At 43.9% G+C, this 24,958-nt stretch overlaps 1 protein-coding gene across 2 annotated transcripts in view; it reads right to left on the bottom strand.

The window, feature by feature from the left end:
- KATNIP (katanin interacting protein) overlaps window positions 1–24,958 on the bottom strand; it is a 361,314-nt gene that overhangs the window by 199,049 nt on the left and 137,307 nt on the right. For both annotated transcript variants that reach the window (XM_075830061.1, XM_075830062.1), the window contains 2 exons: window positions 19,377–19,514; window positions 1,421–2,378 (listed from right to left, as the gene is read on the bottom strand). In XM_075830061.1, the coding sequence (XP_075686176.1) occupies window positions 1,421–2,378; window positions 19,377–19,514 (1,096 nt within the window). The remainder of the gene's footprint in view (window positions 1–1,420; window positions 2,379–19,376; window positions 19,515–24,958) is intronic.

The raw sequence follows: 24,958 nt of genomic DNA, 5'->3' as shown, positions 1-24,958 counted from the left end.
TGCTGCTACTACTTCTACCACCAATCCACCCCCAGTGCCGTCTGCTACAAGCAGGCCTGCCCCACCACAGGGCTTTGTCTGTGACTGTCCAGTCTGTTTTAATGTGCTGCTACTACTACTACCACCACCACCACCCTTGCTGTCCGTTGGCTACATCTACTACCACCAATACACCTCCACTGCCGTCTGCTACAAGCAGGCCTGAGGCCAGCCCCACCACAGGGCTTTGTCCTGTGACTGTCCAGTCTGTTATAATGTGCTGCTACTACTACTCCACCTTGCTGTCCGTTGGCTACCTCTACTACCACCAATACACCTCCACTGCCGTCTGCTACAAGCAGGCCTGGAGGGCTTGTGAAAAGCCATTGCTTGTTGCTTTTACATCCATGTATGCATGAACCCCGGCAGGCATCTGCCAATAAAAAGGGTACATTTTTGGAGGGCTTGTGAAAAGCCATTGCTTGTTGCTTTTACATCCATGTATGGATGAACCCCGGCAGGCATCTGCAAATAAAAAGGGTACATTTTTGTAGGGCTTGCACTCAAAAGCCATTGCTTGTTGCTTTTACATCCATGTATGGATGAACCCCCGGCAGGCATTTGCCACCATAAAGGGTACATTTTTTGAGGGCTTGTCAAAAGCCATTGCTTCTTCTTTTACCACCTCATATGTATGAACCCTGGCAGGCATCTGCCGCCAAAAATGGTTAATTTTTGTACCTTTTTTAACAATGCATTAAGCATACAACATGCACAAGTGCAGTGGTTTCTGTTAATTATCACCGTGTCCCATCCGTTTTCCTATAGCCATACATGTTGGCGTAACTTTGACACTAACTTTGCCTTAAAGACAGCTCAAAAGTACTTGGATACACTCATGGGTGACCTAAGAGTGTTATACAGGGCTTCTAGGGCTTTTAAACAGTGTTATACACGATTTTTAGGGGCTTTCTTAAATTACAGCTTCGGTCAGAACTAGTTCGGTCCGAATCTAACTTTTTCATTAAATTCGGCGAACCAGCCGAACCAAACTTTTCATAAGTTCGCTCATCTCTAGCCATAATCATCAACTTTAAAAGAAATAAAATGCTGGAAATAGATCACTCTGTGTGTAATGAAGCCATATAATATATGAGTTTTACTTTTTAAATTGAATTACTGAAATAAATTTACTTTTTGATGATATTTTATATTCATCAAGACGGACTAGTATATATATATATATATATATATATATATATATATAAAATGTACAGTATGTATATACCTCACATATATCTATATATGTGAGATATATAGTGTACATATGAGATAAATACATACTGTACAGATATGTATATATAGTTTGTGTGTATGTATGTGTGTGTACATTTAAACTACCACCTTTTTCTCTAAAATGTTCCTGACTGTTGTTACTTACCGGTCAATGGAAGGCTCAGATCTCGAAATGTTTCACTTTCTATTTCTCCATCATTCGATTTCATTACTTCCCGTCTTCCACTGATTGGACGTATTTGGTCTGAAATAATCTTTGTGCCAAATCTTTCTAAATCATCACAGACTTTTCTTGCCAATACCATTGAAGGATCTGACTTATTATCATATTTGCCTAGATGACTGGAGCCTGTACTGGGATTTTTAAGATATTTATCAATCAATGGATCATTGGCAATGTTATTTTCAATTCCAAAAGAGTCTTTATTGATAGAATGATTCAAAATGTATAAGTGTTTTTCAGAAGCTTCGTCATAAGTTTTCTGCTGAAGGTTGAATGAAGATTCTACTGAGTGTGGAGTTTTACTTGCTGAATTATTTTGTTTTCTGCCAGTAAGCTTTTCCAGCTGCTCTTCTATTTTAAAATCATCAGGATTTAATGGAGAAGGAGAACGTTCAATATATGAGGCAGTTTCTGCACTTGCAAATTGTGTGGTGTTAGAAGGCAATTCAAGAAGTTCATTAATAGATTTCTTTTCATCACTGCAGTATCCCAATTCTGTCCTTAAAATGTTTTCATGTACACCATCATTCTCATTTATTATAGATTTGTTTGGTCCTGTGCTTTTTAAATCTTCAGCAAAATAAAATTCCTTCAATTTTGAAGAGCTTTCTAAGTAAGAAGCCTCAAGTAATCCGAATGACCTAGATTGTGACAATATCTGATTATTAGAGTTCTTATGGCTGCTATCAACAATTTCATCTCTTTTATCTTTTTGAGGGCTGAGAGGAGGCTGGGTGACTGTCTTCATCTGACCACTAAGTATGTCAATAGTGTTACTGTAGTCAAATACTTGGTTACCGCACCCTTTCTCTAAGATACCATCAAACACCAAGTTTTCATTTTTATACATCTTCACATGTTTCGCACCAATATCCAGATCCTGAAAAAGTAAATGATTTTAGTTTTAACACTAACATTTAACAATTAACAAATTCTAAAGATATTCTTTAATTTTAAGACATACATCACTGATATACAAATATTTCACAACTATTTCAGCCATATAACCAAACACCATAATATCCAAGAGACAATCTTTTCTAGCAATAGTATTAACCTTGTATGCCAGGAAAATAGAAGACCTAACAAGAGTAAAGAGGAGTGGAGATCCAGTCAGAGCGGAATATTTGGGAGATGTTTGCTATGAATGGGTGTTTATTTCTTTTGCCTTAACATCAATGCTACAATTGCATTTATTTTACGGTTATGAGTCGAACTGCTCTTCAAAGGGGTTTTCCAGTTTGTAATAGTGATGGTCTATGCTTAGGATAGGACATCAATTTGTGATTAGTGGGTGTCCAACCCAAGGACGCCAACAAACCAGCAGAGTGAAGGGGCATCTGGAGCGCTGAAGCCCCTTTACTGTGGTACAAGACTCAGAGTAATGAAAAATACAACGTCAATGCAATGTTTTCTTAGTGGGGCTACACTACTATGGGCCGATAGTAGACTTGGGCTACAATGTTTTGCTGTGTAATATTACAGTCATGCATAACTAGGTAAGAAAAATCCAATACTTTGTTACACTAGTATGGTTGTTCTAAAATACTACATTAGAATATTACAACTAAAGTCAATAAACTGAGACCGGTTGTTAATTTTAAGAGTCAAAGCAATGCAAATCAAGATAAAATTGTGCATGTAAGAGATTGCTAGATAAAACACATTTTTAAGCTTTCATATATTCCTAGTGCTTATCTTTGTGATGTGGAACATCTAAATACCCAAGTCAAGATTAGTAGAAGAATTCAAGATAAATCTGTAATAATAAATCCCCAAAATGAAAGAATGGCCTGGCATTATCTTAAATCTTATTTTTAATAAGCTACAATGATGAAAGTAGGAAAAAAAATAATTTGGATAACTGAAGTCTTTTTTTCTTCCTGAAATATATACATTTACATAGTACATTTCTTGTTGTATTTAGTGAAAGCCGAATTTTCATTATAAAATATTTGCACAAAACTATAAAAAGAAGCAACAGGTCAGGTTTGTAATCCACTGTGAAACACATAACGTAAGCTAGTAATGGATCATTAAAGCACAAGGGGATTCTTGGTGTATATCAAATTTCACATTTAATATACAGAAAGTGTAATATTGCATTCTCAGAGGGAAAGCATCAAGAAAATTCTCATTTTATCTATAAACAGTCCTGATATCCAGCTCTCATCACTTGTTATTAGCCCTGGATTAAAAATAATATGCAAGAAGCAGAAAACACTGCCGCCGTGTCCCGGGTCTAGCTCCCAAGATGGTGGCGGTGAGAGAGTGTGTCAGAATAGTGGTGTCTGGCTGGAGCGATTCGCCCAAACACCTAGGGCGGGAGGCTCGGTGGCGCCTAAATTCCCGTTGGCTGCCCATCATATTGGTCACGTTTCTCCGTGTTGGAGGATAACATGGGGAGCGAGGAGGTGAGCAGGACCACGCCGAGTCAGCATTGTAATGGCGGACGGCAGAGCAATAAGAGGGGAGGTTTGTCGGAAGCTTCTGTGACAGACATTTTGGCTGCAGTGGAACAAAATGCAAGAGTTCTCACTATGTTAACCTGCCAGATGGGGGCTTTGAAGGAAGACATTTTGTTGCTGAGAAATGCACACCACGGCTGTTTAAAGGAGACTGTCATACGTGGAGGATGCTATTCCTAGTATACGGCTTGATGTACATGCACATTCTCAGGCTGTGGCGGCACTACAAGCGAAGGCAGACAATATGGAAAATAGGCTGCGCCTAAATAATCTCTGCCTTGTGGGAGTGGCAGAAACAGTAGAAGGCACCAACCCTGATGATTTCTTCGAAAAATGGCTGCTTGATGCATTTGGCCGAGATGAACTAACCCCTCTATTTGCAGTGGAAAGGGCCCACAGGTTGCCAACCAGACCTGGCCCCCTAGGACGGTCGCCGAGACCAGTGCTAATAAATATCCTACACTACATGGATAGGGATAGACTTTTGAGGAAAGCGAGAGAACGTCAAGATATTTCCATTAATGGCTTGTCTTGGCTTGTCTTGTCTTGATGTCTTGGTTTCTATTGTTGTTTGATGGGATCATTTAACTGTTTGTCCTGGAATGTCCGGGGTCTGCGTGAATCCAGGAAACATCAAGCTATATTTGAATTTATTAGGAAACATGATGCCCTGGTGGTGGTGTTACAGGAGACGCGTATGACCAGAGAATCGGTATCTCTGATGCATAGGGCCTGGATTGGCCATAGATTTCACTCTTATCACACAAATTATTCCAGAGGGGTGAGTCTCCTGATACATAGGGCACTTTCATTTGTATGCCATTCTTCCTTTATAGATGGAGAGGGGCGGTATGTAGGAGTACATTGTTCGTTATATCATTGGGAATGCGTATTGGTGGTATATCCCCCCTCCCTATTCCAGTGTTTGTATAAATTTTTTTTGTGGAGGAACAGTCTAGTTTCCCAGATGTATCGCTGCTCAGGATGTGGGATTTTAACGCGGTGATGGATGGTAGAGCGGACAAATTTCACAGAGGTGGTGGGGGACGAGGGAGGGGATTACGGCGTTTGGGAGACTTATTATGGAGATAGGTTGGAGGGATATATGGAGCAATAAACATCCGGGATTATGCCAATACCCTTGTGTATCCCACACGTATCAGTCGCTCTCCAGAATATAATTGATACTCTGCTCCCCTACAGCTATACCCTTTATCGCACAGATAGAGTATTAACAGAGTGTTGTCTGATCATTCTCCTATGTTATTGACGGGGAGAGACCGGGACAGGGCCAGGGATGCTGGAAATTGAATGCATTCTGGTTGAAACTGATGGACAATAGGGTGATACTATAGCAGATAAAAGAATACTTTCAGTTTAATTACGGTACAGTACCCCAGGGGATACTTTGGGTATCACTGAAGGCTTGGTTGAGGGGGGGGGGGGTGTTTATCCAGAACATTACTGCGATTAAAACAAAGTCTAGACAGCTTTGGGATAATTTGTTGGAGTGTGTACGGAAACGGAAATATGTGGAGGATAATACACCAGATTCTCTGAAGCACTGGGTGGAGGCTCGGAAATTATGAAAATACAATCAGTTGGAAAGGACACATAATAAGAGAATGTTCCTTAAACAACAATACTATGAAGAAGGGGAGACAACAGGAAGGCTGCTAGCCAAAATGGCACAGGCCCAGAAGGGGAATAACTATTTACATACTATAAGGGGGGAAGGGGGACAGCTAGAGACATTACAGATATTTGAGAAGTTTTACACTGCTTTGTATGAATCGCAGGCGCAATATACACCACAACACACAACAACTGGAGGAGTACTTGGGGAGGTCCGACTTCCCAGATTAGGGCTAGAGGAGAGAACCGTATTAGGGGAGCCTGTATCTCTGGAATAAAATCACACTAGCAATAAGGTCTCTGGCTAATGAAAAGGCTCCGGGGCCTGAAGGTCTCCCAGTAGAAATATTTAAGCAATATTGGGAGGAGCTTGCTCCACAATTACTGAATACCCTGCTGTATAGTTTTGAAAGGGGGAGGCTTCCAGATTCACTGTATGAGGCAACAACAGTGGTTTTGCCTAAGGAGAGGAAAGATATACAACTACCGTATAGACCTGTGTCCCTGTTGTCGTCAGACAAAAATTCTGGCAAATTTTCTGGCACACAGGCTGTCTAAAGTAGTGAATTTGGTATAACACGGTGATCAGTCTGGGTTCATACAATCCAAATAGACGGCGGTGAACCTGAGATGTTTGCATTTGAACTTACAGGTGACACCGGATAACCCTACAGGAAGAGCTATTTTGTTATTGGATACTGCTAAAGCTTTCGACTGTGTTGAATGGGGTTATCTGTGGATAGTCCTGGAGAGAATGGGTTTCAGTCCCTACTATGTAAAGTGGATACAACTGATATATGTGGCCCCAACTGCAAGAATAAGGGCGAATGAAGCGCTGTCCGAACAGTTCCTTTTGGTTAGGGGGATGCATCAGGGCTGTCCATTATCTCCGTTGTTATTCGCTGGCATGCGCTATACGCCAACATGACCACATACAGGGGTTGAGATATGTTACGGCGGAGGAATGAATAGCATTGTATGCAGATGACATATTGTTGTTTATGGCAGACACCCAGTGTACCCTTCCGATAGTGATGGAACGTATTCATTTTGGCAATGAATTCAGTTATCGTCGGTGGGGAGGACTGTATCCAATATTGGGCAATTAGCTTTCTAGCCGGATACAACATTTTAAGTATTCCAACAGAAATTCCCTCAGTAATGTCAGTTCCCTCCAGCAGCCCGAAGACACAGGTTCTAGGATTTGCCTGAATCGAGATACCATACACTATCAATCAATTAATGCAAGTACTTCATTCCAGAAAGGTCCCAGTAAGGTACACTCCCACACCACGTGTAGGAGATGGGCATCATCAATGTCACATCGAGGACACTTAGCATCCCCTCTAAACCTATCCTATGCAGCCACATCGGAGTTCTGCAAACCCTATGAACTAGCAACATCTGGGAAAACCTCTGAGCCTCAATCAAGGATAACTCAGGTGTATTCGCCATGCGTCATTAGTGAGAGGACCCACATCTGCCTCCCATTTCGCACGTACATGTACGGGAAATTTTTTATGGTACGAATCCAGAAGATGTCCATATATCGCTGAAACAACTCCCTTCGTGGTACCCTGCGGGATAATTATCTCCAGTATAGGATGAGAGGAGGTGACGACAGCGGTCATTCTAGCCTGCATCTTAAGGGCATCGGGCAGCTGGAAGTACTGATAGAACAAGCGATATGTCAAACCAAATTCCTCCCGAAGCTGGTCAAAACATTTACGAATGTCTTCAGAGAACAGCTGTGCGACCCTGTTTATGGCCGATTGTTCCCAGAAGGAAATTCCCTCTAATGCAGGGGTCTCAAGCACGCGGCCCGCGGGCCGCATGTGGCCCCTGGGGCTGTCATCTGCGGCCCGCGGGACACAGAGCCGCTAGTATCGGCTCTGCTCCGAGACTCTGGAATTCCCTGACATTGCTGTCCACATATGAACAGCGATGTCTGGGGCTTCCCCAGAGCCGGAGTCCCGAGCAGAGCGCTGGTGTCGGCTCTGCTCCGGGACTCTGTGGAATTCCCTGACATCGCTGCCCATATATGGACAGTGTGTCAGGGTCTTGCCCAGAGCGGAGCAGAGCGCTGGTGTCGGCTCTGCTCCGGGACTCTGTGGAATTCCCTGACATCGCTGTCCACATATGAACAGCGATGTCCAGGGCTTCCCCAGAGCCGGAGTCCCGAGCAGAGCGCTGGTGTCGGCTCTGCTCCGGGACTCTGTGGAATTCCCTAACATCGCTGTCCACATATGAACAGCGATGTCTGGGGCTTCCCCAGAGCCGGAGTCCCGAGCAGAGCGCTGGTGTCGGCTCTGCTCCGGGACTCTGTGGAATTCCCTGACATCGCTGCCCATATATGGACAGTGTGTCAGGGTCTTGCCCAGAGCGGAGCAGAGCGCTGGTGTCGGCTCTGCTCCTGGACTCTGTGGAATTCCCTGACATCGCTGTCCACATATGAACAGCGATGTCTGGGGCTTCCCCAGAGCCGGAGTCCCGAGCAGAGCGCTGGTGTCGGCTCTGCTCCGGGACTCTGTGGAATTCCCTGACATCGCTGCCCATATATGGACAGTGTGTCAGGGTCTTGCCCAGAGCGGAGCAGAGCGCTGGTGTCGGCTCTGCTCCTGGACTCTGTGGAATTCCCTTACATCGCTGTCCACATATGAACAGCGATGTCTGGGGCTTCCCCAGAGCCGGAGTCCCGAGCAGAGCGCTGGTGTCGGCTCTGCTCCGGGACTCTGTGAAATTCCCTGACATCGCTGCCCATATATGGACAGTGTGTCAGGGTCTTCCCCAGAGCGGAGTCCCGGTCAGAGCGCTATTATCGGCTCTGCTCTGGGACTCTGGGGAAGCCTCTGACATCGCTGTCCATACATCGACAATGATGTCAGGGGCTTCCCCAGAGCAGGAGTCCCAGTGATGTCAGGAGCACAGCTGGAGTCCCAGGAAGAGCCTACTAGCGCTCTGCCTGGGACTCCAGCTCTGGGCAAGCCCCTGACATCACTGGGGCAGCCTCTACAGAGGGCACTGGGGCAGCCTCTACAGAGGGCACTGTGACAGCCTCTACAGAGGGCACTTTGGCAGCCTCTACAGAGGGCACTGTGGCAGCCTCTACAGAGGGCACTGTGGCAGCCTCTACAGAGGGCACTGTGTCAGCCTCTACAGAGGGCACTGTGGCAGCCTCTACAGAGGGCACTGTGGCAGCCTCTACAGAGGGCACTGTGGCAGCCTCTACAGAGGGCACTGTGGCGTTATCTACAAGTGGGTGTGTGACAGTATCTGAAGAGGACACTGGCATTATCTAGGGGTGTGTTGCATTATCTACAGAGGGCACTGTGGCCTTATCTACAGAGGGCACTGTGGCCTTATCTACAGGGGGCACTGTGGCCTTATCTACAGGGGGCACTGTGGCCTTATCTACAGGGGGCACTGTGGCCTTATCTACAGGGGGCACTGTGGCCTTATCTACAGGGGGCACTGTGGCCTTATCTAGGCGTGTGTTGCATTATCCACAGAGGGCACTGCGGCAGCATCCACAGAGGGCACTGCGGCAGCATCGACAGAGGGCACTGCGGCACTATCTAAAAAGGGGCTGCCCAATCTTGACATGTGTGCTAACTGAGCCGCCGGACTGCATTTAGCGACACTTAAACTGGAAAGCTGGATTGTTGAAATAAGCACGTGGAGAAATATCTCAAATTTTAAACCTAGCGCTATTATTATAGTAATGCAGTATTATTATTCTAGTAATATAGTGTTATAGTAGTTCAAATAACTAATTGATTAACAATAATTTTGTATTGTATCAAATTTGAAAGTAATGCGGCCCGTCAACTTCCCATTTTTTCTATATGCGGCCCATTTACCCGGCCGAGTTTGAGACCCCTGCTCTAATGCCTGTATTGCACCAAGTTTTGGGTTTTTCCATAGAGGCGTTATCTTGTTGCAGTTTGTCAAGCCCTGCAAGTCATTGATTTTATGCCACACTTTGATCAATAATAGTAATGTTGGTAGCACATCTGGAGGTCTGCCCTGGGCTCCAATCTCCATAAGATGTAATGGAGGCCTCTCCCCATGCCAAGCCAACAATTTTTCTACTATATAGGAACTAGTGGTCTTTCCCCACCACTTGATCTGCTGGACCTGAGCAGCTAGGAAATAAAGCCACAGATTGGGCACCGCTAAACCTCCCTGATTTTTGGCTCTCTGGAGCGTTTCCAAGCGTATTCTGGCTGGTTTATCCTTCCAAATAATTGACCTAAATAACCTTTGAATTCTACAAAAGTGCACCATCGGGATCCATACAGGCAAATTTTGTAGTACATACAAAAATTGTGCCATCAGCACCATTTCAGTCAAGTTGGCCCTACACATCACCGAAAATGGAAGACCACACCACGTTGTAATTTTGGCCTTAGCTCGTTCCATCATAGGGGTTAGATTAAGTGAGGCAAATTCCCCAGGGCAGGAATATACGTGAATACCTAGATATTTAAAGGAAGAGACTATCTGCAGCTGAGTGTCCTCTCCGAACAGCTTACTAGTCGAGGGATCCAGTGGCAAAATGACAGATTTCTCCCAATTTATGGATAGTCCCAAGTATCTACCATAATCCACAATCAGTAGCATAGTCGGACGAAGAGATCTGCCTACATCTCCCAGGAAAAGCTGCATATCATCTGCACAGAGTGCAATACGTTCTTCTATATCACCAGTGGCGTAACTACCGCGGTAGCAGCAGTAGCGGCTGCTACGGGGCCCGGGGCTTGAGGGGGCCCATGCCGCCAGCCGACACGCCCACCCAAATGCCCGGTGGCGCCGCTAGCAGCCGTTATGGCTGCTACAGCGGTAGCGCCGCTACTGTGGGGCCCGCGCCGCCGAGCCTTACACAGGCCCTCTCATGCCTGTAGGTGTCGCTAGCACCGGAGGGGGCCCCAGTGCTAGCGGCAGCCAAATACATGCATTAGCACTGAATGGCCGGGCATGTTCCGTGCCTGACCATCCAGTGCCTTACAATGACACTGATTGGCTAGCGGCGCGATGACATCATCGCGCCGCTTCCATGCTTGGAAGGTGCTGATTGGCGGGGCAAGTCATTCTGCCCCGCCAATCAGCGTCATTGGAGGACGCTCGTTCAGCTCCTGCAGACATGCTCAGAAGAGAGCATGTCTGCATCGCCAGTGAACAGCGTGGGAACGGGATCATGTGAGTATGTCAAGTTTATTTATTTTTTTCCTCATAAAAATGTGAATGGCATTATCTATAATGGGGGGGTCTATCTACAGGGGGGGGGGTTGTCTTTATGTGGGCTATTATATATAGGGGGTCTATATGTGGGGCAGTAGCTACAGGGGGGTCTATATGTGGGGCAGTAGCTACAGGGGGGTCTATATGTGGGGGTGTGGGCCTCTATATACAGGGGGCTCTATATGTGGGCCATTATATACAGGGGGGGTCTATATGTGGGCCATTATATACAGGGGGGTCTATATGTGGGCCACTATATACAGGGGGGGTCTATATGTGGGCCACTATATACAGGGGGGGGTCTATATGTGGGGCACTATATACAGGGGGGTCTATATGTGGGGCACTAGCTACAGGGGAGGTCTGCATGTGGGGATGTGGGCCACTATCTACAGGGGGGTCTATATGTGGGGCAGTATATGTGAGACACTATACAAGGGTGGGCTATATGTAGAGCACTATCTATAGGGGAGCTATTTTTAGGGTACTTTCTATAGGGGTGGGCTTTGTGTGGGACACTATATACAGGGGTGGGTTACCTGTGGGGCACTAGCAACAGGGTGGCTATATGTAGTACACAGTCTACAGGGGTGGGCTATATGTGGGACACTATATACAGGGGGAGCTATATGTGAGACACTATCTACAGAGGTGGGATATACGTGGAGCACTAACTATAGGGGAAGCTATATGTAGGGCAGCACGGTGGCTCAGTGGTTAGCACTATCGCTTTGCAGCTCTGGAGTCCATATGTGGGCACTATCTACAGGGGCTTCTATGTAGGTCACTATCTACAGGGGGCACGGTGTGTGTGTGTGTGTGTGTGTGTGTGTGACAGTTAGATTTAGATGTGTTGAGAATTTTAACTTTGCTTATAGGTGCAGAAATGTTTTAAAAGTGAGAAGCTGAAGACATCTAAACGGAAAACTACGGAAAACTGCAGAAATGGGTCATGGCCAGGAGAAATTCATCATAGATGTCTGAACCGGAGGGAGAAGAAAAGAACTAGAATCTGAGACGTCACCGGTGAGTTACTTAATGTAAATGTTTATTCTGCCTCTAATCAGTATTGTAGTCACTGTATGATCTGCAGCGAGATGATGGTGGTATGATTTTTTTTTGTGAAACCGCATCTCCCAGCATATCCTTACCATCGTTCCGGCCATGCTGGGAGCTGTAGTTTTACGCCGTACAAACCTATACGCAGCGGCGTAACTACCGCTATAGCAGCCGTAGCGACTTCTACGGGGCCTGCAGCATGAGGGGGCCCGTGGCACCCGCCGGCACGGCCCCCTCCCATGGCCGCAGGCTCCGCTAGCAGCCGCTATGGCTGCTACAGCGCGACGCCACTGAAGGGGTTGTTCCTACAAAAGACATGCATCCCCTATCCACAGGATAGGGGATACATGTGGGATCGCTGGGACGCCCAGCGATGAGGAGAACGGGGGGCCCCCCCTAAGTTCTCCATGACAAACCTCGGACTTCCGGTGTCTGTGTCGGCAGCGCCGTAGAAATGAATGGAGCGCCGGTCGTGCTTGTGCACATGCGTGACCAGCGCTCCTTTCATTTTTATTGAACTGCGCAGACGCCGGAAGTCCGAGGTTAGTCATGGAGAACTTCGGGGGACTTTCGGTCCCCCGTTCTCCTTATCGCTGCCAGCGATCACACATGTATCCCCTATCCTGTGGATAGGGGATGCATGTCTTTTGTAGGACAAACTATAGGCCGTTTTTTTTTTGGGGGGGGGGGTCTGTATGGTGTTATCTACAGAGGGGGTCTGTATGGTGTTATCTACAGGGGGGCTATATGGCGTTATCTACAGAGTGGGTCTGTATGGCGTTATCTACAGGGGGCTGTGTATGGTGCTATCTATAGGGGGGCGCTGTGTGGTGGAATCTATAGGGAGGCACTATCTACAAGGGGGGGGGGTTGTGTGATACCCAGCAGAGGGGGGGCCCCAGTCAAAAGTTTGCTATGGGGCCTAGTCTTTCCTAGTTACGCCCCTGTATATCACCATACTTACACCCAGTAATCTCCACAGAATCTCGAACCATAAAAGTCAAAGGCGCCAAGGCAAGGAGAAAGGGGGATAAGGGACAGCCTTGACGGGTTCCCCTCCCTAGTGAAAATGCTTCAGTGAGCTTTCGATTCGCCAGAATTTGTACCCGTGGATTATTATCGAGCAACTTTACCCATGCTAAATACCTCTCCCCAAAGCCCATTCTAGCCATCACCTTCCACAGAAATCTCCACTCGAAGCTGTCAAAGGCTTTGGCAGCGTCGAGCGAGAGAACAGCTCAATGTTCTCCTGCATCTGGCTTCAGCTGGAGGTTCAGAAACAGTCGTCTAATATTTATGGATGTTGACTTTCCTGGCATGAAGCCAGTTTGGTCACTATGTATGAACTTCAAAATAACTGTAAGTAGCCTATTAGCAAGTACCTTCGCCAGTAATTTCACGTCAGCACACAGTAAAGAGATTGGGCGGTAAAAGTCTGGTCGTGTCCGATCTTTACCTGGCCTTGGTAAAACTAGGATTATCGCCTCACCCATGGAATTAGGCAGTGATCCCACTTTTTCTGCTTTCCTAATAATTCCAAGAGCTCTGGTAACAATACTCCTTTATGTTCTTTAAAGAATTTCACAGGGAGAGTGTCCGCTCCCGGCAGCTTTCTCATTCGGAAAGTCTTTCAAAGCTACTTGCAGTTCCTCAATAGTGACCGGCCTGTCAAGATCAGACTGTTGAGCTATTAGAGATGGAAGAGCGATTTGGCCTAGAAAACTCCCTATCTGTGGATCCCCAGATGAGTATGTATCTCTATAGAAATCATTGAGGATTGTTAGAATCTCCTGATAATCTACCACCTCGGTGCCCGAGGAACTCTTCAAAGTAGTAATACATATTGGGCCTTTTTGTGCTTTTATTATAGTTGCCAAGAGACGACCAGTACCTTCCTCTTCCTCAAAATATTTTTGCTTAAGAAAAAAACGTTTAAGTTCTGAGGATTGAAGGTGTTCTTAAACCCGTTAGTGACCGCCCCATAGTGTTTTTACGGCGGCCACTAACGGGCTTTATTCCGATGCATAGGCCTTTTTACGGCGCTGCATCGGACTAAATAAACAGATCAGGGAGCCGTTAAATCTCCCTGCTCTCAGAGGTAGCTGAGGGCTGAGGGCATCCCTGGTCGAACGGGTGAGATCGATATTAGTATCGATCTCACCCGTTTAACCCCTCAGATGCTGCGCTCAATAGCGAGCGCTGCATCTAAGTGGTTTTGGAGAGAGGGAGGGAGCTCCCTCTCATCCCACTGACACCCGGCGATAAGATCGCCGAGTGTCTGTGTCTTGTATGGCAGCGAGGGGCCTAATAAAGGACCCAAGGTCTGCCTGTAGTAAATGTCTACTAGGTCATGCCTCTGGCCTCTTTTACACGGACAGGCATAATACACTGCAATACAGAAGCATTGCAGTGTATTATAAATGCAATCGGATAATCGCATAGTGAAGTCCCCTAGTGGGACTAGTAAAAAAAAAAGTTTCATAAAAAGTGAGAAAAAAAAGAGTGAGGAAAAAATATGGAAAATCCCACTTTTCCCCCTTACAAACTGCTTTATTATTAACTAACAAAATAAAGTAAAAAAGTTACACATATTTGGTATCGCCACGTCCGTAATGACCCCAACTATAAACTTATTACATAATTTAACCCGCATGGTGAACGACGCAAAAAATAAAAATAAAAAAAACATGCAAAAATTGCTGTTTTCTTTGAATCCAACCTTAAATTTTTTTTTATAAAAAAGTGATCAAAAAGTCGCGTCTACTCCAAAATGGTACCGATAAAGACTACAAGTCGTCCCGCAAAAAAAAAAGCCCTCATACAATTGCATCGACGAAAAAATAAAAAGTTATTGCTCTTCAAATATGGAGACACAAAAACAAATAATTTTGAAAAAAAGTGTTTTCACTGTTTAAAAGTAGTAAAACATACAAAAACTATAAAAATGTGGTATCGTTGCAATCGCAACAGCCCACTGAATAAATTTATTGTGTTATTTATACCACACGGTAAACAGCGTAAATTTAAGACGCAAAAAAGTGTGCCGAAATTGCAGGTTTTTTTCTATCCCCCCAAAAAAAGTTAATAAAAGTTAATCAATAAATTCCATGTACCCCAAAATGGTGCTATTAAAAATTACAATTTGTCTCGCAAAAACAAGACCTTATATAGCTATGTCGATGCAAAAGTAAACAAGTTATAGCAGTTTGAATGAGACGATGTAAAAACTTAAAAAATGGCTTGGTCATTAAGGTCTAAAATAGGCTGGTCATTAAGGGGTTAAATAACTTTTGAGCTCCTAGCCAGCTGCGTTTAGTTTCCTCACTAGAAGTAGTAACAAACCGTTCCTCTGTGTCCTCCACTCTAGATTGAGGGGGTCAACAGAAGCTGTTTACGTTTGAACTTATGTCTACTAATATTTTTTACATAAAGCCCTCTCGCATATGTTTTCAGTGTATCCCAGACTACTAAGGGAGAAACAGAACCCTTATTATCCCATAAAAAGCCCTCCAGCTCTGTCGCTACTCTGATGGGCCGAGTATATGGAGCCAGAATGGATTAAGCTTCCATAAACCGCCATTCCTCCCTAATCCTGCAAGGAAGGCCAGGGAAAGCATTATGGGGGAGTGATCGGAGATGCTCCTCGGCGAGTACGAAATATCTCTGACATAACCAAACAGCAGACTGTTTCCCACTGCGAGATCAATTCTAGATAGGGAGCTATGTGAGCTTGAGTAACATGAGTACCGCATAGCTGTTGGGTTACGGGCCCTCCATATTTCTCGCAATCCCACCTCAGACAGAATCCTAGCTAGTGCAGTGCAGAGGAGGTATGATATTACCATGAAACTTATCCAAAAGTGGATCTAAATAAGAATTAAAGTCTCCCATGACAATGACTGGAAGGTCAGGGGATGTCGCCAGAAAAGCAAGCACTTTTTTTAAACACTGCATTAGAATAAGGTGGAGGTACATATATCGCCACCGATATCATCATGACATTATGAATCTTAAATTTCAGGCATACATATCGTCCTTCCGGATCAATAGATGTTTCTCTGCACTGAAAGGGGATCGACCTGTGTACCAGCACACAGACTCCCCTAGCGTGTGATGAGTATGTGGAGTGATAAGCAGAACCAAACTACACAATACAGCCAGTTGGTATTGTTTCAAGGCATTTAATACTGTATAACGCTTGGCAGCATCCCCCAGCCCCCTTACATTCCAGGCCACAATATTACAATTACAAGCCATGTGAGAAAAAAGAACATTCACCAGGTTGACACCAATTCCCCCCTTTCCGTCTATTGTTCTGTCGCAACATCCATAGGGGCCACAGCCCCATCTATCACGCCACCTATTAGGAGTGTCGAAATCTGTTACAAAAATCCCATTTATCTTAGAAATGCCTTTTGAACCAAAAACTCTAAACCCTCCCCCCAACTCCCACAACAAGACAAGACAGGTACATAAACACATGTACATGATCATCCCTTCACAAGGAAGGACGGGGGCTAAAAAATATAAACCTGGCTAGCTAACAGCAGAAAGATGTAGTAGTAGGCGATCATCACACTACCTCAAACTGACCCACCATAAGTCAATATGAACCCACTAGTAGGTGCAACAGGTATACAACCACATTATGCTGCAGATCCTGCCCCCCGCCAGTCACATCATCAATTTGATAAAAATTATTCTCATGCCACAGGTGCTATATATCATTCATAACTCCCCAATATGGATCCCCACATACTGGTTTAGGAGGTTACACAACCTTTTTAGGGATCTGGTGTGAAAGAGGGGAGTGTCTAGTTTAAAACTGGAAAAGATGCAATTGCCTAAAGATAAAGGGGGGCCTAGTCTTCTCAAATATATGGATATATTTCCTTGCTGCTCAATGTCAGCATTTTTGGAAGTTGGAGGCAAATGGGGTTCCAGTGCATGCATATTATCATATTTGGGGGAGAGGATAATCCACTGGCGGGACTGGAAGCATATACATACAAGAGGTTAGCGAGCAACAAACCGTCATTGCTTCTAATGCATAAGGTGTGGTGGCAATGTAAGCAGATATTGGAGGTAGGGGAATGTAACAAGTACACTCCAAATTGGAAAAATCAATTTCTGTGGGAATTGTACCGATTGGATGGAATGCAGGTTTGGGAACCAAAGGTCATTATAAGGATGAGTCAGTTGTATGAGGACACCACTCTCAAATCCTTCCAGCAATAAAAAGATGGATTTCAGTTGAAACAAACTATGTTCTCTCAGTATCTACAGATCCGTAACGCCATACAGATGCAGTCTACCTCGGCAGATCTGTCAATACACGCCTATGGGGTATATTGCAAAGGCATCTACATCAAAGGGGCTGATTTCATTGGCGTACAGTAGGTTGTTAACCAAACACCTAGCAGATCTTATGGAACCTGTTAAAGCCAAATGGGAACGGGAGGAAAAAGCTGAAATTTTTCACATGTTTTGGACCTGTGGGGTTCTGGGGAACCTATGGGGGGGGAGATGTCAGACTTAGTGGGATGAGTATATGGAGTGTGGATTCCAATGGATCCAATAGTGATGCTTCTGGGATATGTAGGAGATTTGGAGGCGGAACGGCTGGAATGTTTGGCCATTGTCAAAATGTTGTATCAGGTTAGGAAGGGTATAGCCAAGCATGGGCTGGATGCTGAACCGTCCTCAATGCAGGAAATCATCGGGACGATAAATTATAAGGTTTTGATGGAGCACAGAATATTCTTAAAAAGGGGGGCTACTAAGAAATTCGAGAAACAATGGGCCAGGTGGATTGATCCTTCTGGGTTGGCATCAGTAGAACTACTTACAATTCGTTCGTTTACCTAAGTTGATTCTGAAATGGGAACTGAAAGGCAATACTACTGTATTGGGTAGTACAGACTTTTGAGTGTGCAGGGACAATATAAGGGGACCAGTGGGAGACTGGACGCAGGTGGTATTGGGGAGGTCAATCTCATGAGGGTATTATGTTCTGAGATCATACGTATGTTATCCCTGTGACTGGAACACGTGGGGTAATGGACTGGAAAAGAATGTCACTGATAATAACCTACTGAAAGCATTTGGCGTATAGAGGGCTGGTGGGCTGTGGTGTGGACAGGGGAGGGGGGTCGTTGGCTATTTGTTTTGTTTGATACACATGCTGGGTCCTTGCTGTAATGACACCACCTGTAATTCTGCTGTTTTTGCTGAATAAACTTGAACGGATTTAAAAAATAAATAATATAAATAAGAAGCAAACTACACCAAAAATGGAACATTTCCAGGTGGAATAAATTAATTAACTTAAAAATAAGTTAATTAATTAACGTCTAGTAACATATGTTTGAATTATGCCAGTAATGCTGTTTGTAAGTATTACACTTTAGGATCCAATACATGACTGGTCAGTTTATTAGTAGCACCTACTTAATAATTTTTGGGCCACCTATTGTCTATCCCAAGATTTTGTAATATTTGGCATTGTACTGTACGTATTATCTGAGAGATGACTTGGCCCCTTATTCAGATTATCTGTTATGTGACTATTACATGTCTGTTTGCATCCAATAGACTTTCTATTGTTACTATCATAGTCATAGCGTTCAGTCCCTGTTTTTGTCTTATAGTCCACTCTGAAAACTTTATCAACTGTTGCTCACTAACAATTCACAAGTGCAGCGGGTGTGCTCACAATTATCCCACACATCCCACGTCACCTAAAGTTTGTGAGATCGCATCATTATGTCTTGCAATAAACATTTTGACATCAGCAATATCTGCAGAAAAACTACTTTACATAAAATGTCCTACTGCTCATAGTAAACCGGCTTTAAATGTATAATGATGGTGATATTTATATAACTAATCATTCAAGGCTAAGGTGTGACAACTGGAAATGAACTGGAATCTCTCTATCACCATTGAACATGTCATTCAATTCTCAAAGGAAGCCATAAAAAAATTCAACTGAAAAGATCACAATAATAATTATGTTATTAATAATACTAACGCCCGTTGCACACAACCGGGTACCACTCGGGACGTTTTTCAAGGCAACCGAGTGGCACCCGATAGATTCACTTTAGCGGATGAATTGAGTCCATGAAAACGGACCAGACTTTCCAATCCATGGAAAGATAGGATATGTCCTAGCTTTCCACGGATCACTGACGGGACCCGGTAAAAACACTCGGTTGTGTGCATGAGGCATTACAATTAGCAAGAGGTTGAGAAACTTTTACACTAAAGATATTTGTAAAAAAAATTAAATAAACATGTTCTTGTGATAAAATGGAGATTGACTTACCCTTTGCTTCAAATCTTGTAGCTGTTCAGAATATAATTGTACATAAAATGTCTAAATATATTGTATTAATCTACTCAGTTACTGTTATTATATACATGAGGGAAATGCAGGTCAGCAAATGAGATAATAAGCTGAGACTACTTACACTGAGCGTCTTGTTATAATTCCAGATCTTCATCTTGCATATGTCAAAATCACATGACCTAGAAGGATTTCTTAGAACAAAGTAAAGTTGAACAGGAGGGTGGAACGGGCACATCCACATGTAGCATCCCTTTGTAGTCTGAATAAGACAACCATGAAGACATTTTAAGTCAAGTTGGGTTATTTATTTGCAATGTTTTACTAAGCACTTGTGACAATAACGACATGCAAGAAGTAGAAAATTACCCCACACCACAGTACTCATCAAATTACACTACCATACTTAGAGATCATTACTTCTCTAAAGTACTGTAAAGTAAGATACTACACAAGTTTTACAGAATACACCGTAAACAAGCACATATTGAGGGTGAGTAAAAGTCGTACCAACAGCGGTTTTAGTGCCAGGAGGGAAGGGTAAAGGACAATGAAGTCGCATAGTTACAACTGCTAACTATCAAGTTTATCCTTTCTCTGGCCTACATATTCGATCCAGCAAAACTCATTTAATTAAGAAGTTTATGAGTGGCCAGAGAGGTCCAATTGGCCACCTATGGCAACCTGCGACCCTCATGTGGCTGATGGTCTTGGTTTTTGCCAAAATACATATTTTTTTTATTAGGTTTTGTTTTTTTTAGCATTTTTAGGCCAGATTCACTGCCGTTTTTCACGTCCGAGTTGCACCCGTGCGGGACCCGTTTTCACGGATCCCTCATAGACTTGATTGCGTCGAGGGATCTGTGAAAACATAGGAAAATAGGACATGTTTTTTCAATGGACGCTTCACATGGTCCATTAAACAGCCGTGTAAACGGCCCCATTTAAATACGACCATTGTTTTAACGAACGTATACAACGTTCTAGTGAATAAGCCGCTAGTTTTTACGTAAATAGAATATATGAAGAAATTTCCAGCCACAAATAAAACTGGGTAAGAAATCTAATATGTATGCATGCTTACCATTGACTTGGCTCTGACTGAATGTGATAAAGTCAAGGGCCGCATTTGAGGCCCCCATAATATAGGTTGACCACTGTAAGAGTTTGGGGGAGATTTCCCAACTTTTTTTTATATGCTATGGTATATGACCAAAAAATCTCTCGGCTCCAAAAATCCATATACCATACAGACCATATTGTCCAAAAATGGCAATCTTTATTAATCCATTAAAAGTCCAAGGTCAGGCAGCACTCAGTGAAAAAAAGTGGTTTGTTAATTTCAAAAGTAGCGACGTTTTTAGCTCTCCGTGAGCTTTTTTCAAGCAGTACAACTGTGTAGCCAGTGTGACTGCAGTTTAAATACACAGGTCATGTGACGAACAATTGTGCAAAGTAGTGGATCAATAAAGTGATAAAGTGCACACAATTCACAAATGTACAAATATATCATAAATTGATATCTCATTTAACCCATTAAGGACAGAGCCTGTTTTGGCCTTGTGGACACATGTCAGATTTGAAAAAATTGTCTATTTCACTTTGTGTGGTAATAACTTTGGAATGCTTTTACCTATCCAAGAGATTTTGAGACTGTTTTCTTGTGACATATTGTACTTTATGTTAGTATAAAAATGTGGTCGATAAATTCAATATTTGTGAAAAACACAAAAATGTAGAGAGAAATTGCAAAAATTAGCACACAAAATAGTTACTAGTTTACATTTTACAGATGTTTACAATATGTGGGAATCCGGCCTTAGTGTGCCCTAACAGCAGGCTTAGTGAATATACAGTAATGGGCTGAATGCACAGGGGTCCCCATTCCCTGATCATCTTCCTGGAATACCCAATGACCTGTAGTAGCGAGCCTCATGTGATCAGGCTGTGGTTAATCTTGACTTAGGCCATCAACTCGGCTGTCATTAGACAGCCGAGCATACGTTCTAGGGCGTCATGAGACACCCGCCTAGGGCTTATTCTACAGCGCCATGTTTTTATGGTCCCTAATGGGTGCTGTAAAAATAAAAAATAAAAGCTGTATTGCCCTTCGTTAGGGGGTTAATGTGCCTCCTACCCCATCCCTTACTTAAAAATTATCCATAAAGTTACACGTTATGAATGAACAGTTTATTAACTTACAATATAATGCTGCTGCAATATTATACATTATTTTTGTTCAAATTACTAGCCACGGCCTGGCAAACAGCACCAGGCTTTGCGATGCTGTCATTATTAGCGGCAGGGTTTCATCCTCCATGGCCCATATGAGATTTCTTCTACATTGTGATTGAATCAAACAGTGATATCATGTACTACAGTATACTCTGTTTCCTTTCTTGCAAAAAAAAGGCCTAGGAGTCTCCACATACATTGATGAGGTCCTGTATTAATGTCTTCATATTAAATTAAAGAGTAAATACACTTTCATCAAACTTTTGTTATGTCATAGAGATATATGAAAAGTTTGGATAAGGGTGTCTGGTTGCTGAGACCCTCACCGTTTCGGAAACGAAGGTGCAGAAGTGTTCAGCTGAGCTCTTTGCTCCTTCGTCTATGATTGGTGCTCTCTGTCAAGCTGAAGATGGCTTAAATAGACGTAAGATGTAAGGCTGTGTTCACATCAACGTTGTCTTTCCGTTGAGGGGTTCCGTCAGAGGTTTCTGTCGGGAGAAACTTAAACCTTAGCTTCCGTTTGCATCACCATTGATGGTTTTCGTTTTTTACCGTTGTGACAGGGTTTCCGTTGTCTTTGACGGAATCAATAGCGCAGTCGACTTGGGATAGATTGTAATGCAAAAGGAAGCTAAGGTTTTCGTTTGCGTTACCGTTGAGGTGTTAGGGTATGTTCACACGAGGTCATTATGTCCGTAATTGACGGACGTATTTCGGCCGCAAGTACCGGACCGAACACAGTGCAGGGAGCCGGGCTCCTAGCATCATAGTTATGTACGACGCTAGGAGTCCCTGCCTCGCTGCCGGACAACTGTCCCGTACTGTAATCATGTTTTCAGTACGGGACAGTTGTCCGGCAGCGAGGCAGGGACTCCTAGCGCCGTACATAACTATGATGCTAGGAGCCCGGCTCCCTGCACTGTGTTCGGTCCGGTACTTGCGGCCGAAATACGTCCGTCAATTACGGACGTAATGACCTCGTGTGAACATGCCCTTACCCCGACGGAAACCTCGGACGTAACCCCTCAACGGAAAAACGCTGTTGTGATCAGGCCCTAAGCCATCTTCAGCCTGACGATCCAAACACTGATCAAACTTTTGATATGTCTCTATGAAAGTTTGATGAAAGTGTAGTTCCTATTTAAATTATATTTATCTCTGTGGCTGCCATCCAGTGTTTTTACATCAGCCAGTAACAGTGTATTAACATTGGTCCTCAGGCTGCAGCTTCGGAGTTCAGAAATGGAGGCAGCTGGAGTACAGCATTGAGGAAAAGGCTTATTTTATGGCTTGACTATTTAAGGGTTTTCCGGGCTTTAAAAAAATTCTAACAGCTGCTTATATCATAAAATAATAAACTGCTACTCACCTTTTAATTCCCCTGCTGATCAGCATTGCCTGTCCTGTGGTCCCCTGCCTTTCTGTGCTGTACCAACCTATGACCGCTGAAGTCAATAACAGATCTATAGTTGTAAACTGTACAGGGGCACTAATAGCCCTTTTATGATGTTACTCACACTACATATTTTCTGCATCTTTCTGTATTAACAAATATATTTTTTGGTATTTAGAAACTTTACACTCCTTAGACGAGATGTCGCTTTTAACGGCACCATATGTTGTACCATATAACATTCTAAAAAATGTTTAAAAAAAATATTTGTGGGGTGGCATGGGGAAAAAACAGCAATTCCTCAGTTTTTTGGGTTTTAGTTTTACGGCGTTCACCGTTCAATACGATTATGGAGATACCAAATTTATATAGTTTTTTTTATGATGTAATACTTTCACAAATAAAAAACAATTTGTTAAATAGACTTAGTTTTGTGTCACCATATTCTGAGAACCATAACATTTTGTCGATATATAGGTTCTAGGGCCTGTTTTTTCGCGGGACAAGCTGCTTTTCTATTTGTACTATTTTTGGGTACATAAGACTTTTTGATAACTTTTTAATCCAATGTTTTGGGGGAACTAAGGTGATAAAAAATAAAGCAATTCTTGTATTTTTTTTAAATGATTTTTTCACGGTATCCATTCTGCAGGCTAAATAATGTTATACTGGCTCAGGCAGGGGAACTAGACGGCCCGCTTACAGAGGACGATATCACTGATGCGATTCGGTTGTTGCCATCTGGTAAGACCCCCGGACTTGACGGCCTGGGGGCTGATTGGTATAAGGATAGCTGTGAGGTTGTGGTGCCCAGGCTTAGGGAAGTCTATTCTGCTGCTCTGGAGATGGGGGTTCTGCCGGCATCTATGAGAGAGGCCCTAATTGTGGTGCTGTTGAAGCCTGGGAAAGATCCGACTCTCCCGGATTCCTACCGGCCCATCTCGTTGATTAACTCAGATGCAAAGATACTTGCCAAAATATTAGCTACCAGATTAAACAAAGTTATATTGTCCCTCATCCATCCTGACCAAACAGGCTTTATGCCTGGGAAGGGTACGGATATTAACGTACACAGGTGGTTTCTTAATATTGATGCGGCACAATACGATACATCCCCTGGGTTTGTTCTCTCCCTAGATACATATAAAGCCTTTGATTCGGTTGAATTGAGGTATCTCTGGATACTGCTTTCCCGTCTAAACTTTGGTCCCAGATTTCTGGCCCTCGTCCGTCTGTTATATGAGCAGCCTGTCGCTAGGGTGAGAACAAATCTGGATGTCTCTAAGCCCTTCTCTTTAGGTCGGGGTACGCGCCAGGGCTGTCCACTTTCCCCTTTGTTGTTTGCTCTTGCAATTGAGCCTCTGGCGCTGGCAGTTAGGCGTTCTTCCTCCATTATTGGTATCCCTCGAGGCTCGCTAGTTGAGAAAATATCCCTGTATGCAGATGATACTTTGGTGTACCTAGCGGATGATGGTCCTTCGTTGTCTTCACTCTTGCAGCTGATTGTTACTTTTGGGGCGTTCTCGGGGTTGTCGGTTAATTGGTCTAAGTCGGTTATGTTCCCTCTATGTGCAGAATATCGCTCCCGGCAGGGGCACCCTGTCCCGTTGCAGGTCGTGTCTCAATTTACGTATCTTGGGTTGCGGATTTCCCTTAATTTGTTACGCTTTCGTGAACTTAATCTGTGTCCCTTAGTGGCCTCTACAGCTAAACTCTTGGAGGAACCTCCCCCTCTCATTATATGGTAGGATAAACCTTTTTAAAATTATATATCTGCCTAAATTCCTTTACCTCCTACATATTTGTCCGATTATCTTGCCCAAACAATTTTTTGGCCACCTGGATGGGATCCTACGTGGGTTTTACTGGCAAGGCGGCATACCCAGGTTTAGTCTCAGTCTTCTGCAGGCCCCAAGGAGTGTGGGGGGGTGGCGGCGCCCAACCTTTACTTATATTATCTGGCTTCGCAGCTGGTACTGGCTCACTGGTGGATTGACATTGACTTAAGTAATGCGCCCACGGCGCTGGCTGGAGCACTCATGACTTCCTATGAGAGTCTTACCAACCTCTTATATAGG

The sequence above is a fragment of the Rhinoderma darwinii genome, chromosome 6 (assembly GCF_050947455.1).
Source record: "Rhinoderma darwinii isolate aRhiDar2 chromosome 6, aRhiDar2.hap1, whole genome shotgun sequence".
Classification (NCBI taxonomy): Eukaryota; Metazoa; Chordata; class Amphibia; order Anura; family Rhinodermatidae; genus Rhinoderma; species Rhinoderma darwinii.
This window is presented reverse-complemented; position numbering and strand designations above follow the sequence as displayed.